Source organism: Cnephaeus nilssonii (genome assembly GCF_951640355.1).
Source record: "Cnephaeus nilssonii genome assembly, chromosome: 6".
Classification (NCBI taxonomy): domain Eukaryota; kingdom Metazoa; phylum Chordata; class Mammalia; order Chiroptera; family Vespertilionidae; genus Cnephaeus; species Cnephaeus nilssonii.
The window spans coordinates 64,891,342-64,908,671 of NC_137077.1; the positions used below are offsets into that span (position 1 = coordinate 64,891,342).

The following is a 17,330-nucleotide window of genomic DNA, read 5'->3' on the forward strand; positions in this document are numbered from 1 at the left end:
ACCCCATTTTTTCTCCACACGTATCAAAGCTTTCAATTACTTCTGTGTTATTCTTTGTTGTTGTTTTGTCCATGGATAATCAGTAAGTAAGGGCTGAAATTAAAAAAATAGAATGAATATATTATTATTTAAAATCCTGTAAAGTACTCCAATACAGCTTATAGTCTTAAAAAGCTCTTAAAAACATGTATGGAAACCTTTTTTTCTTTTTGGTATAGCTCTTTCTCTACTCGTGCGTATTAAAACAGTGCAAAAGCAGATCATCTTTTTTTAATGTTTAATCAGCTTTAATCAAGATAGCCAAATCAAGATAGCTTTAATCAAACTGCCCTGACTGGTTTGCTCAGTGGTTAGAGCATTGGCCTTGGGACCGAAGGATTGCAAGTTCAATTCCCCATTAAGGGCATGTACCTCGGTTGCAGATTCGATCCCTGGCCCAAGTTGGGGCATGTGTGGGAGGCAACCAGTCAATGTATCTCACTCACATTGATGTTTCTCTCTCTCCCCTACACCTCCTCTCTAAAAAAACAATGGAAAAAAATATTCTCGGGTGAGAAATAAAAAAAAGAAGCTAGCCCAAAGCTAAAACTATCCAAATTTTCATTAAGAAAAGAATGAGTAACAAATTATATATATTCATACAATAAAATACTCAACAGTAAAAAATAAACTACTGATTGGTAACATAATGCCATGGATGAATTTTTAAATTTTTATGTTTACAATTTTACAAAATAGTGTACTGGAATATACTAAAGAGCATGTACTTATGATTCTATTTATGCTCAATTCAAGAACAGGTAAAACCAAGCTATGATGACAGAAATCAGAACAGCAGTTCCGGAGGCAGATTTCTGGAAAAGGTTGTGAGGCACCTTTCTGAAGTCCGAGAGTTTCTTGATTGGAATTTGACTCCCCTGCTCCTCATACACATTCTGCCTGTGCAGTGGGCCTCTGTAGATGCAAACAGGAAGACAATGATCCTTTTTTTCTCCCCTTGTTGGGTTAGGGAAGCTTTGAAACAAATCTAAGAAGTCACATAACATGTTTTAAATGCAGGAAGAGGCAAAAAGGACACTGACAAATGATCCTATTTAATAAAAGGCTAATATGCAAATTGTCCCCTCGGGAGTTCTACCAATCAGGAGTTCGACTGCTCGCTATGATGTGCACTGACCACCAGGGGGAAGTGCGGAACGAAGGAAGGCCCTGGCCAGCAGCCGGCAGCTGGGGAAGGAAGACCCCATCAGCCCTGATCACCAGCCAGGCCTAGGGACCTTACCCGTGCATGAATTTTGTGCACCGGGCCTCTAGTTTCTTATAAATTCTACATAGTAACAGCTAGTCAAAGGCTCTTCTGCTGAGAGTAAATGTCCTTTGGGACAATTTTTGTGCATGAATATAAAAGAATAAGATCTAGCTGTTAGCATGACTAGGCTAATTCCAACTGATCAGAAGAGAGGCACTTTAAAGTCTATAATTCACACATCTCAAGAAGTGTGCCTAAAGCATTTGAAGAACTACAATGTTCTCTTTTTAATGTTCATGAACATAAGACAAACACAAACATCTTTCTCCCCTCCTCTCCCCCTGGGAGAAGCAGGCCTCTGTGTGAAATGTGAATTGACCTTTCACGGTGCTGAGGACCTCAGGGCTGCGAACCATGCTCAGGACTTGGTTCTCCCTCCCTTTGCGGGCTGTTTATGGAAATGTTGGGGGGAAGGGAGGAGGACACAAAAACTCATACTCAGCCACCAAGTTTTACATTTTCTTATTTTGTCAGTTTATTCCTAACTCATCTTCAAAAGTTTCTCCTCACTCTTCCATTTGTACTGTGCTTGTTGATGGAGTTTGATACTAGTATTTTACAAACCCGTCCATTTCCATCAGCTCATTGGCCCCTCACACGACCCTAAGAAGAAGGCATTTTACCGATGAAAGAAGTGGAGCTTGAAGAAGTTGACAGATGTATCTAAACTCACATTGGTAGGTGCTAGGGCTGGTGGCAAAATCTTGGTCTTCTCATTCCAAGTCCAAAGCTCTTTCCATCTACATCCCACTTTGCCTTTCCAAAGGAAAAAGGGAGCAAAGACATGTTTCGTCTTATTGGCGCCCATATTCTGGGGCCAGCTGGCCAAACATGTCTTTGCTCCCTGGTGCCCAAAAAATACTTAAGTGAACATGGTCGATCTTTGGGAAAAACTCCTCCCTTTGACCCTCCTCTCCCTCACTTGAGTCTAGTTACCATGTAATCTCCCACAAATTGGCTGCTGACTACCCAACCCTACACTCTCCAGAACAGAGTGAGCAAGTTCTTATCTCTTCAGCCTTCACCTAATCTCCGGCTTTGATGAAACTGATCTGCCCAAGTTCAGCAATTGGTTTATTGTTCTGACGCCTGTGTTTGGGATTGGAGGTGAAGAGCAGAGAAGGAATAAAAGGGAATGAACATTTGAGTCAAGCATGTAGCGTTAAAGGAAAAAAAAAAAATCAATGCTATTATTAAAGCATGATAAGGAGGACTTCATTCAGAGAAGAGACCATGTCCTAGCCGGTTTGGCTCAGTGGATAGAGTGTTGGCCTGCAGACTGAAAGGTCCCGGGTTCGATTCCGGTCAAGGGCACATGCCCGGGTTGTGGGCTTGATCCCCAATAGGGCTCGTGCAGGAGGCAGCCGGTCAATGATTCTCTCTCATCATTGATGTTTCTATCTCTCTCCCTCTTCCTTCCTCTCTGATATCAATAAAAATATATTTAAAAACAAAAACAAAGAAGAGGCCATTACAATAGGTATAATGACCACCATGATGGCATTTTGCAGTAGAGGGGAGAGATTGGACTCAACTTTGAATACAGCGTGAGTGAGTGGGCTAAATTTTTATCCAAGGAGCAGGGGAAGGGGATTCTGGATAAACTGATCTAACAAGATCCTTGCTGAATGCTGGCTGGGGTGATCTGACATCACCTGGGGGAGGGGGAGGATGGGAACCTGATTTAAATATTGAAGGTGATCAGATACAGAAAGGGAAGACGCTGGTTAAACTGACAGTATTAGAATTCTTGTTACAATTAAAAACTGCCCAGAGAAACACGGAAGTGGCCTCATTGAAAAGTTCAAGGGAGTTGGAGTACAGTTTGGTCAAGGAGAGAACCTGTGGAGTTATATATGTTATCACATTTAGTCTGCAAGCTCTCCGGTGGTAAAAACCATTTCCTCTTTCAAGATAAGGAAACAGGCCCAGAGAGGTTCCGGAGAACTGGAATTTAATCCAGGTCTGTCTGCCGTGCAGTTTCCCAAATTCTCACACTTCTGCCTCCGAGTCATATGGGCTCCTTCCTTCTGGAATACTTTCCGGCCCTTGTTCACCTGGCTCACCGCCATTCACCGTAGGCTTTGGCTCCGTTCCCTCCTTGTTCCCGTGAACTTTGTAGCTCTTTGCATTTCACCTTTCCAGGCATGTATGGCCTTTTCTTGTGTCTGTCTCCTATGGACAACTGGAAGGAAGGAACTATGTCTCATTCATTCCTGCACCTCAGCAGCTAGGAACCAGCACACAGTAGGGACTCAAACAAATCTGTCGAATCAACAAATATAGAACTCTAAGCCTGGTCTCTTTCCAGGATTCCAGGTCTTCCCGGTTTTCCTCCTTTATTTCTTGCATCTAAGAGGACGAAAGTCTTTGTCCCACACTTGGCTGAAGACTCAGCCCTCAGCTGGTGTTCCGGTGGGCTGTGCCCTCCCTCTCTGCCTGGCTTTGCAGGACAGGAGGTGTTGCTGAGGCAGGACGGGCACCCCTGAAAAAGGCAGGGTGGGCAGCTTCTTTGCTACATTTTTTCTGAAGTTGTGCCATGCAGGCTCTGCCCATGAGGGCCTTGATTTAATATCCAGCACTGCATATTCCAGTTGAGCCCAACCCCCTGTAAAGCCCATAGGTGGGTTCCCCCTCTTTAGCTATTCTTCCTTTAGGATGGTCTTCCTCCTCTTCCTCCTCCTCCTCCTCCTCCTTCTCCTCTCCCTCCTCCTCTTCCTCCTCCTCCTCTCCCTCCTCCTCCTTCCTCTTCCTACTCCTTTTTGGCCTTTGGCAAAATTAGACTTTCTAATAGACCAAACCAGAACAATACTTCTTCAAACTCTTGAACATAAATCAATAAGATCCCTTGATGTGTTACAATTAAATTTCTTTTTGTCAGCTTCTTTCCCAAATTTATCTTCTATGGTTAACATGCATTTGTGTTTTATTTCTCTTCTAGTGTTTTCTTTTTTCCTGTATTAACATTAGTATGTATGTTTTTTTTAATTTTATTGATATCAGAGAGGAAGGGAGAGGGAGAGAGAGATAGAAACATCAATGATGAGAGAGTATCATTGATTGGCTGCCTCCTGCATGTTCTACACTGGGGATCGAGCCCGAAACCTGACCAGGAATTGAACCTTGACCTCCTGGTTCCTAGGTTGATCTCAACCACTGAGCCACTCTGGCTGGGCAAGTATATATTATTGAGGAGAAAATGGACTTAATGTGTTCAGAGAGAGGAGAGTCCTTGAGCCCAGGAAGGGTAGGTCTCATGTAATTGTTTTAAGCCAGTTACCATAATCTCAATTTCCTCCACTCTCTTTTCCTTACATTTCAGCAGCTGTAACTCTTCTTTACAACCCCTTTCAACATTCTTTTATAAAGCAAATTACTATATTTTCTGAAGTACTTAATGATATTAATAATAATTTGATGCCTTTTACATTTTTATTACGTGTGTTATTGTTTTTATTAGTTTTTAAGTGGTTTGCCCAAACCTTTCTTTCATTACTTCACATGATTTTGCAGAAAACAAGGTTGTTCAGTAATAGATAGGTTATAGTAGAAAACACCTGAGCCCCTACAGTAATAACTGTGTTATTGAAACTTGAGCAGGCATTTAAGCTTGCTAAGACGATTTGCTCTTCTGAAACATGGGGATAATAAAATGGCGTTCCTATCTGATAGAATAAAATTATTGTGAGGACTACATGGGAAAGTGACTATAAAAGTCTTAGCACAGTATCAGCATATAAAAAGTGCTCAAAAAATTTACCAAATATTATTATTATTCTCCATTGACCATCTCTCACGTGGCTTGTCTGTGATTCTTTCACACTCTGTTGGCTCTCCTCCGGACACCCTAGTATTTGTCATCATTCCTCTGAAGGTATGGGGCCCATGTCACCAAGACTGAACCTGTGCATAGAGGAATAGGGGCCTCAACATCCTAGTTCTGTACTCAATGATTTTATTATTATAACCCTGCTGTAATTTATTTCCTTCCCAATACTTCCTTATCACCTATTCACTGATAAGCCAAGTTTCCCTATCTCATACCTACATAAGTTAAAAAGTTGATGTAAAGCTGAATGCTTAACTCACTAAATTTCATCTTGCCAGTCAGCCATCAATCTCATCAGCCCAGATGAGACCTGATTCTTGCATATTATGTTGCACCTTGCCCACCTCCAGGCCATCTGCATACTTGGCCAGTCTGCTTTCTCTACACTTATCCAAACCACAAATAACGTCATTGGGAAGGATGACAGCAGAGTCATTTTATACTGAATTTTAGGATTCTCTCCAGGTTAACATTTTGGGGTACAGTTGTTCGCCCAGGAGTCAATTCACCTAATTCTAATGTAATTTTCTCCACCTTTCTCCATCTTAGCAACAAACACAGCCGCCCTTAACTGCCTGCTCCTCCCCCCTAAGTAGGGCTGGAAGCCCCCTTGACGGATCACATCCTGTTGGTGCTGCCCGGTTCCTTTCTGTGCTCCTCCCCCACCTTGAGGGGAAGGCGGAGTGCTGCTCACTGTGGTATCCCCAGAGCCTCGCACACACACTTCGTTGGATGGTTAGTGAATGTTGAATGAACGGATTAACAATTTTGTTAAGTGTGCAGCTGAAGTGAAGGTACACATTTCCGTGGAGAGTGTCCTAATCTGCCAGTCAGGCAGCTGAACAGGACATGAAGCCCACCCTCAGGGCCAGTGCTTTGTGGGCGCATGCAGGCTCCCCGACTGCCTTCTGATGTTTGTAGAGGCCAGCAGTCAGGTTGTTAGCAATCCTTTCTAGAGTTTTGCATCTGCGACAGTTATAGAAACCCCATGTGGGTGTTGCCATTCTGTTACACAACGTGCTTGAACTCTTTATTTGCTCAAGTGAAATAAAGGTTAATTTTCATTTTATCTCCTGATTATCGGGCGCATGAATTTCAAGTGATTCATATCACCTGGAAGTCCAGAGACAGTCTTTTAAATTAGTCACTGTTTCCAACAATGAATCATGTTAGCTCTGCTTGAAAGAACTGGTTAGGTTCTTCCTGGGTCCATACTGTAGGACAGCCTGCACAAGGAGGCCTGGGAGCCTCCCAGGGTTCCAGGTCATTGGGTGGCGTGTTCCGTGAGGGCAGTGCCTGCTGCTCACTTCGTCTCCAGGAGCACGGAAGCAAGACTGACATGGCATGAGCCTGAGCAACTGAACCCCTCCAGCTCCTTCGCAGGCCCCTCACCCACGTCGCCCACATTTCCCATCTCAAGGCACCAGCATGACCAGCCACCAGCACAGGGATGAGGAACAGCTTAGGTGCCTTCTCATCAATCACAAAGTCCAGTGGGGCTCTCCTCTCAAATACTACTCACCTCCAGTGGTGTGCTGGTGAATGTTTAACAACCGACTCTTAGGGTAGGGGGAAAATTCCCCAATTCGTAGTGTTTGCCAGCTTCCATGCTGTAAATGCTCCTAGTATGGCTAATGTCAAACTGCCAACAAGAAGACACTAAACGTGGAGTTGGGAAGAGACATGCACAAGCATGTACACGCTGACTCCAGCACGCCCCTGCACAGCCTTCCGCTCTCCTGACCCCACCTCGCTGCACCAGATCGGGTTCCTGGCTTTCCGGCCTCAGGATCTGCTCCTGCTAAGGGGTCCAGCCTCGTAGGCCCTTGTTCCTAGAAGCTTTGCCTGGCACCTTTTGCTCCTGCTGAGACATTTAGGTGTCCCATAAAGTCCTGTGTACAACTCTGTTCTCACATAGAATTGCCATGGTATGTTTTTATATCAGTTTTCTCACTGAGCTCTGAATTTCTTGAGCATAGCAACTGATGGTAATGACAAAATGTCGTGTTTATTGAGCTGGGAAGTATGTAAGCACCTTATAGGCATCCTCCATTTAGTCCTTCCACGCTGTGGGGTGGATGCTCTTATTATCTTCATTTTATAGATAAGGACACGGAGACACAGGGAAAGTAGGTAATTGTCCCCAGGGTGCAGCCAGTTTTGACCTGAGGGCTGATTGCAGAACCAGGACCCTTACCTACTAAGGCTCCTTTGTTTTTATATCTCTAGCACTGTGTGCGGTCCATAGCAGGCGCCCTCTGATTGTGTGTCGGGTGATCTAATGAGGGAAGGCTACTGTTGGCAGTGTTCTTGACTAGTCTCTTTGCTCTAGTCTTGCCCAGTTTCACTCCTAACAGCAGCAGAAGGACCTTTCAAAAATATAAACCTGGCCCTGGCCAGGCAACTCAGTGGGTTAGAGTGTCTTCCTATAGGCCAAGGTTGTAGATTTGATTCCGGTCAGGGCACATACAAGAATCAACCAGTAAGTGCATACATAAGTAGAACAACAAATCTCTCTCTCTCCAAATAAATCAATAAAATATATGATAGTGTCACTCCTTTGATGAAGAATTTCCAATGTCTTAGTAAATTTTAAGATAAATTCCTTACCTTGATACCTATGAATCTTCATAATCTGTTGTTATCTGCCAGTTTCTCTAGCCACATGTCCCACCATTCACATTTATTCATTTACATATTATTACTCACCCAACAAATTCTACATTTATTGAATCATCAGCATGTTATAAGCCTTTTTCTAGGTGTGTAGGGTCTGTACAAAAAGAGGCAGTTTCTACCCTAGAGAGGCTTAGAGCTCAGTAGAGAGACAGACACACACCACGTAACTGCTGCAGCGGTTGAACCACAAGTACACGCAGCGTGCAGGGGGTCCACGCAGGGGCTGCTCTCAGTCTGCCGTGTTCTTCACCTGCCCTTCAGCTCTGGCCCAACCACTGGCACATTTCCACAGGAATCCTGCCACTGAGCAGTTAAATGCATTTGAACAATTTCCTTTCTGTTCCTAGAATGTTCCCCCACCCCTACGTATCCTTAAAAATTCCTCTCAAGTGTCACCTGCAAGAAATCCTTGACTCACCCCAGCCATCCTAATTGGTACCCATGTCTACATCCACCCTAACACCGAACACCCTGCGCTGTGAGCTGATTTACTCGTCCCTCTCTCTGGACTGTGAGCTCATCCCTGATTTTATTTCTGGACACACAGTGGATGCTAAGTAAATGTTGAATAAACGAATAAAACAATCAATTAATGATTGGAAATGTCTCTGGGGAAATGTCATCTTTGGTGTCATCCAACTCTGAACTGGTTATGGCTCTAAACACCAACATTAGCTTTCCTCTCCCCCATCTCCTCTTTTCCCACCCATCCTCCTCCTCCTTTGGAGTACCCAGTAACATTTCTGCTCCAATTTTTCATGAACACTGGCATATCCGAGGGGAACTATCTTTATGTTTAAATCCAAAGGGCAACCATTACGGTGATCCTCGTGGCTGCCTAATTTTGTCAACGTGTCTGTTGTCTGAATACTCTGGGCAGCATTGTTGTGGGACAAAGGATGGAAGAGTAGATATAGAAGGAGCAGGAGCATTCAGGTTGGGGACAGTGATGTGGGAAGGGACCCCATCAGATGTAAACAAGAAGGGACTTCACATAGGACTGGGGTGTGTGGATGGGCAGGCGGGTGTGGGGGGAGGCAGGGAGTAATGAAAGGCTGTGCAGTTTCCCCAAAGGCATATGTAGGTCTGTTAGTCAGTCCTCTGAGTGCAGCATGGCTTTGTCTGTGGCGCTCACTCCCTGTGGATTGATTCTCATAACCATGTGCTTTTTTCTTGTCTGTCCAAGGCCAAGGGCAGCAGGGCGGTCACCCTCCTGCCGCTGTCACTGTGTCTGGAAGAGGAGGCAGAGAGCTGGGGTGAGGAAGGGCTTTGCTTTCCGAGAGCAATAAAGAGTCAGTTCTCCGGTACTCCCAGGAGGCCTGGGCAGCCTCTCCTTTTGTGAGCAGGACTGACAGCCCTCCCCAGGCACAAACATAATGTAGGAAAGGGAACAATGGGGGTCTGAAACAGAGCCGCCCGATGGGGTGGGATGCCCAATGACCCCCTCTTTGCAGGTTTGGGTGTCATAAGCCAGTGTTTAAGACCTTTAGAGCAAAGTGATTATTTTTAAAAGCATGGGATTTGTTTTCAGAGCCATTAGAGAGTGGCCCGGTGTGTGTAAAAGCCTCCTGGAAACAATTTCATCTGACACTGTGGATTTATCTTGTTGAGTAATTTCCTTTGGGTCTGGAAAGCACAGATGTGCTGCTGGAGTCCTAGTAAACGCTGGCTACCACAGGGATCATCTTTCCTTGTTCATTAAGGGGTTTGGACAAGCCTCACAGGTCCTGGGAGCTGTGGACCAACTCCTATTTCTACCTGGGGGTGGGGGTGGGCGAAGGTGGTGATGTAAAGCAAGTAGCACATCACTCATCTATGGGCCACCTCCTATTTGTTCCTGGGAAATTGTGTGTGCGTGTGTGTGTGTGTGTGCGTGTGTGTGTGTGTGTGTGTGTGTGTTGGGGAAGGGTGCTGTATAAAGCAGATGGGACACCAGCAGGGATTTCAGTGGGAAACTAAACAGATCCTTCCCTCCATCTGCTTCTCTTAGCAATCGGCTTGACCAAAGCCCAGTGAAGGGCTAGAAGCAGTTGCTTCTCTGAGGTTGGTTAGCATTGTTGGGGGCGGGGTGGTGATGGAGGCTGTGCTGAGGGTAGGCTCAGGAATGAAGGCAGGCCTGGTGGGCTTCCCTGGGTGTCATTTACTAGCTGTGCGACCCTGGAAGTTACCTTCCCTGTAAACTGGGGATGCTATTGATGCCCACCTCTGAGGGCTGCTGTGAGGAGTAATGAGGAAATACAGGTGAAGTGCTTATCCTTTCGCTTGGCTCAGAGTACGAACTCATTACTGAATGTCCCTGGACAACAGCGATTGTGTTCGATTTCATCTCCCTTCTTCTGCTCTTGTCCCCTTATAGTCCTTTCCCACAGAGCCACCAGAGTAACATTTTAACAATGTAAAGCACATCGTGTCGCCTTCCAAAGGCTTTCCGTTGCTCTGACCCTCTCCTCCCACCTCCCTGTGCTCATGTGCTCTGGCCAAGCTGGAATGATTGCTTCTCAAACATGCTGAGCACGGCCCACACGGTCCAGCCCCAGGCTCTTGCCCTTGCCATTCCCCCGTAGTTACATGGCTGACTGCTTTCTGAGCAAGGCCTCCACATCAAAAAGAGCTCTGCCCCACTCCCTCATACCACTCCATTCTATTTTCATCACTGTCGGATAAATCCTGTTTCTTTATTGTTTTCCATAGCCATGAATATCCTCCCTGGACCCCACTATTGCCATCTTTTCCTCCCTTACAATTCAGGCCCCCTAAGGGAGCTTGTCTCCCCCCCCCCCCGCAACCCCCCCTGCTATGTCCTCAGAATCTTATACAGTGCTCGGCACATGGTAGATGCCTAGTAAATGTTGACTGAAGCAATGAAAGAGTGAATGAGTCTTGTCCTGCCCATCTCCATCCTATCCTTTCTTCAAAGTCTAGCTCAAGACTAAACTCCACTATGAGGTCATTTTTGACCATCCCAACTTCTAGGAATATCTTCTATTTCCCTCTTAGTTCATGCCACCGAATGGAGTTGATGATCTCTCTTTTCTTTTCCTTCCCTTCTCTTTTTTTCCCTTCCTTCCTTCTACTTTTCTCTGGTAACCATAAAAATTTCCCATTTGGGAGGTGTTCAGGATTTAAAAAATTTTATTTTAATGACTGTGGATGAGATAGCAAGCCAAAAGCTAAACATAAAATGGCCTTCCTGTGACTGGTGCAGTGCCCCTGGGAACACAAGGCACTGGATTATGGGAGGGATTTTGGTGTGGGGGATAGAGAATTGAAGTATTACATATTAAACTGCACCTGGAAATCCCCCCATAATGTTAGTAATTGGTGAATTTGAGTGAAGGGTATAAGTCCTCTTGTGACTTCTCTTTAAGTTAAAAATTATTTTTAAATAAAATGCTAAAAATCCTTTCTCTCCTTAAAAATTGGATAAGGTAAAATTTATCAATCTCTTTCTTTATAATTGTGGTTTTCATGCCATGCTTGGAAAAGCCTTCTTTATCTCAAGGTCATAAGAATATTCACTCATGTTTTCTTTCTATGGTTTCCTTTATTCATGTTGAAATATTTGATCTACCCTGAATTTTGGTGTTGAAGCAGGAAAATGTTCCAGTTTCTTTCTTTCTTTTCTCTCCCAAATGTCTATCCAATTTTCTGCACAACTTATATTGAATAATTAGTCTTTTCTCACTGGTATGAAAGGATATGTTTATCATGTGTTAAAAGTCCTTATATATTTCATTTATGTGTAATGTTTCTTGAAATGCCCTGGGCTTGTTTGTGTTCCTTTGATGTGTCCATTTGTGTGTTTCTCAGTACTCGTTTATCCCCATGCCCTTCCACAACTTTTCTGGCGATTTTGGGGTATTTATTTTTTTCAGAAGAATTCCAGAACACTTTAACTTGGGGATTATTTGATTTCAGGTAACATAGTAACTAATTCAAAAGAGTATATCCTATATAATAAAGAGGTAATATGCAAATTGACTGTCATGCCCTTGCACAAGATGGCCACCCATGTGGTCACAAGATGGCCTCCCCATGTGGTCACAGATGGCTGCGCCCATGTGGTCACAAGATGGCCGCACCCATGTGGTCACAAGATGGCCACGTCCATGTGGTCACAAGATGGCTGCCCCTATGTCATCACAAGATGACTGGCAGGGGAGGGCAGTTGGGGGGGACTAGGCCAGCAGGGGAGGGCAGTTGGGGGCGATTGGGCCTGCAGGGGAGGGCAATTGGGGGTGACCGGGCCTGCAGGAGAGCAGTTAAGTGTCAATTAGGCTGTCAGGGGAGTGGTTAGGGGGTGATCAGGCTGGCAGGCAGAAGCGGTTAGGGGCAATCAGGCAGGTGGTTGGGAGCCAGCAGTCCCGGATTGTGAGCGGGATGTCGGACATCCCCCAAGGGGTCCTAGATTGGAGAGGGTGCAGGCTGGGCTGAGGGACACCCCCCCCCCCCAGTGCATGAATTTCATGCACCAGGCCTCTAGTTGGGTATATAAAGAGTTTATCATGTAATTAAAGCAAAAGTGGAACAACCAGACTCAGTAAGGGTTAAAAATCAAGAAGGACCTAGGTACATGTGGCAGAAATATTTAGACTACCCTCTAGTCCTCTGCCTATGACTTAATCTCAACCATCAGCTTTAAAGTCTATCAGTTCGAATTCTTAGGAGAAATCATTGAATTGGCCACTGGCCAACCAACGGATTGGTTCTCCCGGATTCAGGTGCCTGTAGAAGTTACATGATACAAATATAAGGGGAAAGTTCTCAGAAAATGAATATACAGGTTTGGTAGTTGTCCTAAATAATATTCAGTAGAAGTTTTGCAATATTGAGTCTTTTAGTCAAAGAACAAGGTATGTCTTTCCACTTGTTCAAATCTCTTATGACCCTTCATAGAGTTTCCTTACACTTTTAAAAAAAGTCCCCAAATATACGTTTAGATAATTTGTGCTTTTATTTTGAATGGAATTTTCTTTTTTTTTTTCATGGTATTTATTGAAGTGCTTGACTGGGATTTTTTATGTATAAGAAAGTAGTTAGTTTTTATATTTAATTTTAACCAACCACTCTTAAATTTCCTAATTCTTTCTAATTGTCAGTTGTTTCTCTTGAGTTTGCTCAGTCTGGAGTCATGTTATCTGCAAATAAAGATTGTTTTGTCTTCTCTATAGTATATTTCTATACTTTATATTCTTTTACAATTTTAACATTTTTATTATAAACAGAATAAACTGATGAGTTTATTTTCATTTATTTAAACCGAGAAAAAGGACAGAAATTATGTTTTACATTTTGGGAAGTCTAACAAAGTGTGAAGCAAGATATGGAACTCCTTATTGGTCTCAACTGAAAAAATTTGTCCAACCATCCATCCATCTATCCAATAAAAAAAGTTTACACTATAGATTCTTGCGGCTACAGTAAGAAAGATACAGCAGTCCCTACCCTTAAAAACTTTAGATAAATAAACAAACACAAAAGCAAATGATTGTAATAGTGTATGAGGCAAAGCACATGGTGTTAAAGGAGACACATAAAGAGGGGCACCAAATCAGCCTTGGGCAGTCAGGGAAGGCTGCTGGAAAAAGGTGACATCTAAAGAGATTTCGGAAGGACATATTTGAATGGCAAATAAATACATTATGCCATTTAGTTGCTTTGAAATTCTTGGGTGCAAGCATATCAATGTTTTTAGCTGTTAGCCATTATGAAATCTTCATGAATCTCAACATTTTCAATTGGTCTTTGCAGCTCAGGGGGCCAGCGACACCCTGGGAAACCTGGCCCTGGATACAAGTCTGCTGGAGGAGTTCTTGGGCAATGATTTCGATTTGGGGGCCTTGTAAGTAAAGAGAGCACTGCTCTCCATTTGATGTTTTAAAACTTACGAACTAGCTAAATGGTCTGGGAAGTGTTCCCTCCACTTTGTTTTCTAGAGGAGCTTGGGTAGAGTTGGCATTATTTCTTCTATAATCTTTGGCAGGTTTCACCAGTGAAGCCAGGTAAGCCTGGAGTTTTCTTTAGAGGAAGATCCGCCCTTCCAGTTTAATTTCTTTAGCAGATTTGGGGCTTTTCAGGTTATCTACAGTAGTTATCAGCTGAGGCAGTTTATGTCTTTCAATGAATTTGTCCATTTTATCTAAGTTGTCCAATTCACTGGCCTAAAGTTGTTTATTATATTTCCTTGTTAGACTTTTAATGTCTGTAAAATCTATAGTGATGATCCTTTTGATATTAGTAATTTGTATCTTTTTTTTTCTTGATTAATCTGGCAAGAGTTTTAACCGTTTAAAGAAACAGCTTTTGATTAAATTTATATTCTTGTTTGTTTTTCATTGATTTTTGTCCTTATTTTCTGATATCAATATAGTCACTCCAGCTTTCTTTTTTATTTTTAATTTACATGCAGAAAAATTCAATTATTTTCCTTGTTTATAGTTTTGTGAGTTTTGACAAATGGATGGTTGTATAATTACTACCAGGATCAGCACACACAGTATCCTCACCCTGAAACATTCTCTTATGCTTCCCCTTTGTGTTAAAACCTCCCACCCACCCTGAGCCCTTAGTGATCACTGATCTGTTGTTCTCTGTCTCTATAGTTCTGAGTTTTTTCCACAAATATTTTCATTGATTTTTAGAGAGGGAGAGAGAGAGGGGGGAAGAAGGGAGAGAAACATCAATCATCTGCCTCCTACACGATCCAGGGATCCAGGGATCCAGGGATCAAGCCTACAACCCGGGCATGTGCCCTGACCAGGAACTAAACCAGCAATCTTTCAGTGCACCAGCCGACTGAGCCTCACCAGCCAGTTTTGCTTTTTTTGAATTGTCACATAAATGAAACCATATTGTATTTAACATTTTTGAGTGTGGCTTCTTTCACTAAGCATAGTAAGTCTTTGATCAATAATTCATTTATTTTTGTTGCTGAGAAAGACTGTTGCATGGTTATAACACAGATTGTTTATCCAGTCACCCATTCCAGAACAGTTTTTGGCAATTATAAAGAGTTTCTATAAATATTTATGGACAGGTGTTTGTGTGATTAAGAGTTTTAATTTCTCTAGGTTAATACTTAAAGACCGCTGAGTCATATTGTAAGTGTAAACTTAACTTTATAAAAATTGCCAAATTTTCTAGAGTGGCCATGCACTTTGCATTGCTACTAGCAATGTATAAAACATCCAATTGCTTTTCTTTATCACCAGTTCTTGGTATTATCAGTTAAAAATTTTTATTATGGTCATTCTAATATTTTTATATTATGTCTAATATGTCTCATCATGTTTTAATTTGTATTTTCCTAAGGGCTAATGATGTTGAGTATCATTTCATGTGCATGTTTGCTATTCATACATTTTCTTTGGTGAAGTATCTCTTTAAATTTTTTGCCCATTTAAAAAAATTGGGGCCTGACTGGCATGGCTCAGTGGTTCAGCATCTACCTATGAACCAGGAGGTCATGGTTTGATTCCTGGTCAGGGCACATGCCCAGGTTGTGGGCTCGATCCCTAGTGTGGGGCATGCAGGAGGCAGCTGATCAGTGATTCTCTCTGATCATTGATGTTACTCTCTCTCTCCCCCTCTCCCTTCCTCTCTGAAATCAATAAAAATATATTTTTTAATGGGGTTGTTCTTATATTTGAGTTTAGAGAACTCTTTAAATATTATGGATATAAGAGCTTTGTTGGCTATGTGATTTGTGAATATTTTCTTCCAGGTCATAGCTTATGTTTTTATTCTCTTCATGGTGTTTTTCCCAGAGCAAAAGTTTTAAATTTTGGTGATATCCAAGTTTTAAATTTTAGTGATGTCCAATTTATCATATTTTCTTATGTGGTTTGTACTTTATATCTAAGAAATATAGGTATTGCCTAATTTAAGTTCTCAAAATTTTTCTACTGTTTTCTTACAAAAGTTTTATTTAGATCTGTGATCCATTTTGAATTAATTTTGTATAAGATTTGAGATAGAGGTTGAGATTTATTTTCTTATTTATGAGCTAGAGGTCTGGTGCACAAAATTCGTGCATGTGGGGGGGAGGTGTTCCTCAGCCCAGCCTGCACCCTCTCCAATCTGGGATCCCTCAAGGGATGTCTGACTGCCTCTTTAGGCCCAATCCCACCTCACAATCCAGGACTGCTGGCTCCCAACTGCTCATCTGCCTGCCTACCTGATTGCCCCTAACTGCTTCTGCCTACCAACCTGATCACCCCCTAACCACTCCCCTGCCAGCCTGATTGATGCCTAACTGCTCCCCTGCCTGCCCAATTGCCCCTAACTGCCCTCCCCTGCCAGCCTGGTCACCCCTAATTACCCTCCCCTGCTGTCCTGGTCACCCCCAACTGCCTTCCCTTGCAGGCCTGGTTGCCCCCAACTGCCCTCCCCTGCAGGCCAGGTCTCCCTAACTGCCCTGCCCTGCTGGCCTGGTTGCCCCAAACTGCCCTCCCCTGCAGGCCTGGTCACCCCCAACTGCCCTCCCTTGCAGGCCTCATCCCTCCCAACTGCCCTCCCCTGCCAGCCACCTTGTGTCCACATGGGAGCAGCCATCTTGTGTGTTGGAGTGATGGTCAATTTGCATATTACTCTTTTATCAGATAGGGTGTCCAATTATTCCAGAATCATTTGTTGAATAACTTTTCTCCATTTAATTACTTTACGCCATTGTAAAAAAATCAGTCACCTATATTTGTTTGGATCTCTATATAGACTCTCTACTGTTCCATTGATCTATGTGCCTATCATTTTGCCAATGCCACACTATCCCAATTACTCTATTTTTACCATAATTCTTAAAATCATGTAGTGTAGGTCCTTCAAATTGCTCTTCTTTTTCAAAATTGTTTTGGATATCTAGTTCCTTTGATTCTCACATAAATATTAGAATCAGTTTGTTAAATCTATATAGACCTACTGAGATTTTGGTTAGGATTGTATGAAACTTAGCAATGCTTTGGAGGAAAACTAGCATCTTAGCAAAATTGAGTTTTCCAATCCATGAACATGGTATATCTCTCCATTTATTTAGACCTTTGATTTCTTTCATCAGTGTTTTATAGTTTTCAGCATACTTATCCTTTCTTTCAGATTACATTGATTGGGGTTTGCTCAGCTTTTTGAATCTGTAAATTTGTTTTCATTACATCTGGGAAGTTTTCAGCTATTATTTCTTTACATTTATTTTTTTGTGCCAACGTCTTTCTTTCTTCTTCCTAGGACTGCAAAGATACTAATGTTAGAGCTTCAATACTGTACACAGGTCCCTGAATCTCATTTGATTTTTTCAATCTTTTTTCTCTCTGTTGTTTATATTGGATAATTTCTATTGATCTGTCTTCAAATATTTTTTAATATTTATACCTATATGTTTCATATTTCTCTTTGAGCAATTGTAAGTAATACTCCCTTCCCCCCAATTTTAGGTTCCAATTATTCAGAACCAATATATTAGAAATATTACTGATTTTTATATATTAGGTTTGGGTCTCGTAATCTTACTGAAGCTATTTA

General features: G+C 42.6%; 1 protein-coding gene across 1 annotated transcript in view; it reads left to right on the top strand.

The window, feature by feature from the left end:
* MYRFL (myelin regulatory factor like) overlaps positions 1–17,330 on the top strand; it is a 111,626-nt gene that overhangs the window by 12,485 nt on the left and 81,811 nt on the right. Inside the window, exon 2 of the mRNA XM_079775239.1 lies at positions 13,569–13,659. Coding sequence (XP_079631365.1) covers positions 13,569–13,659 — 91 coding nt within the window. The remainder of the gene's footprint in view (positions 1–13,568; positions 13,660–17,330) is intronic.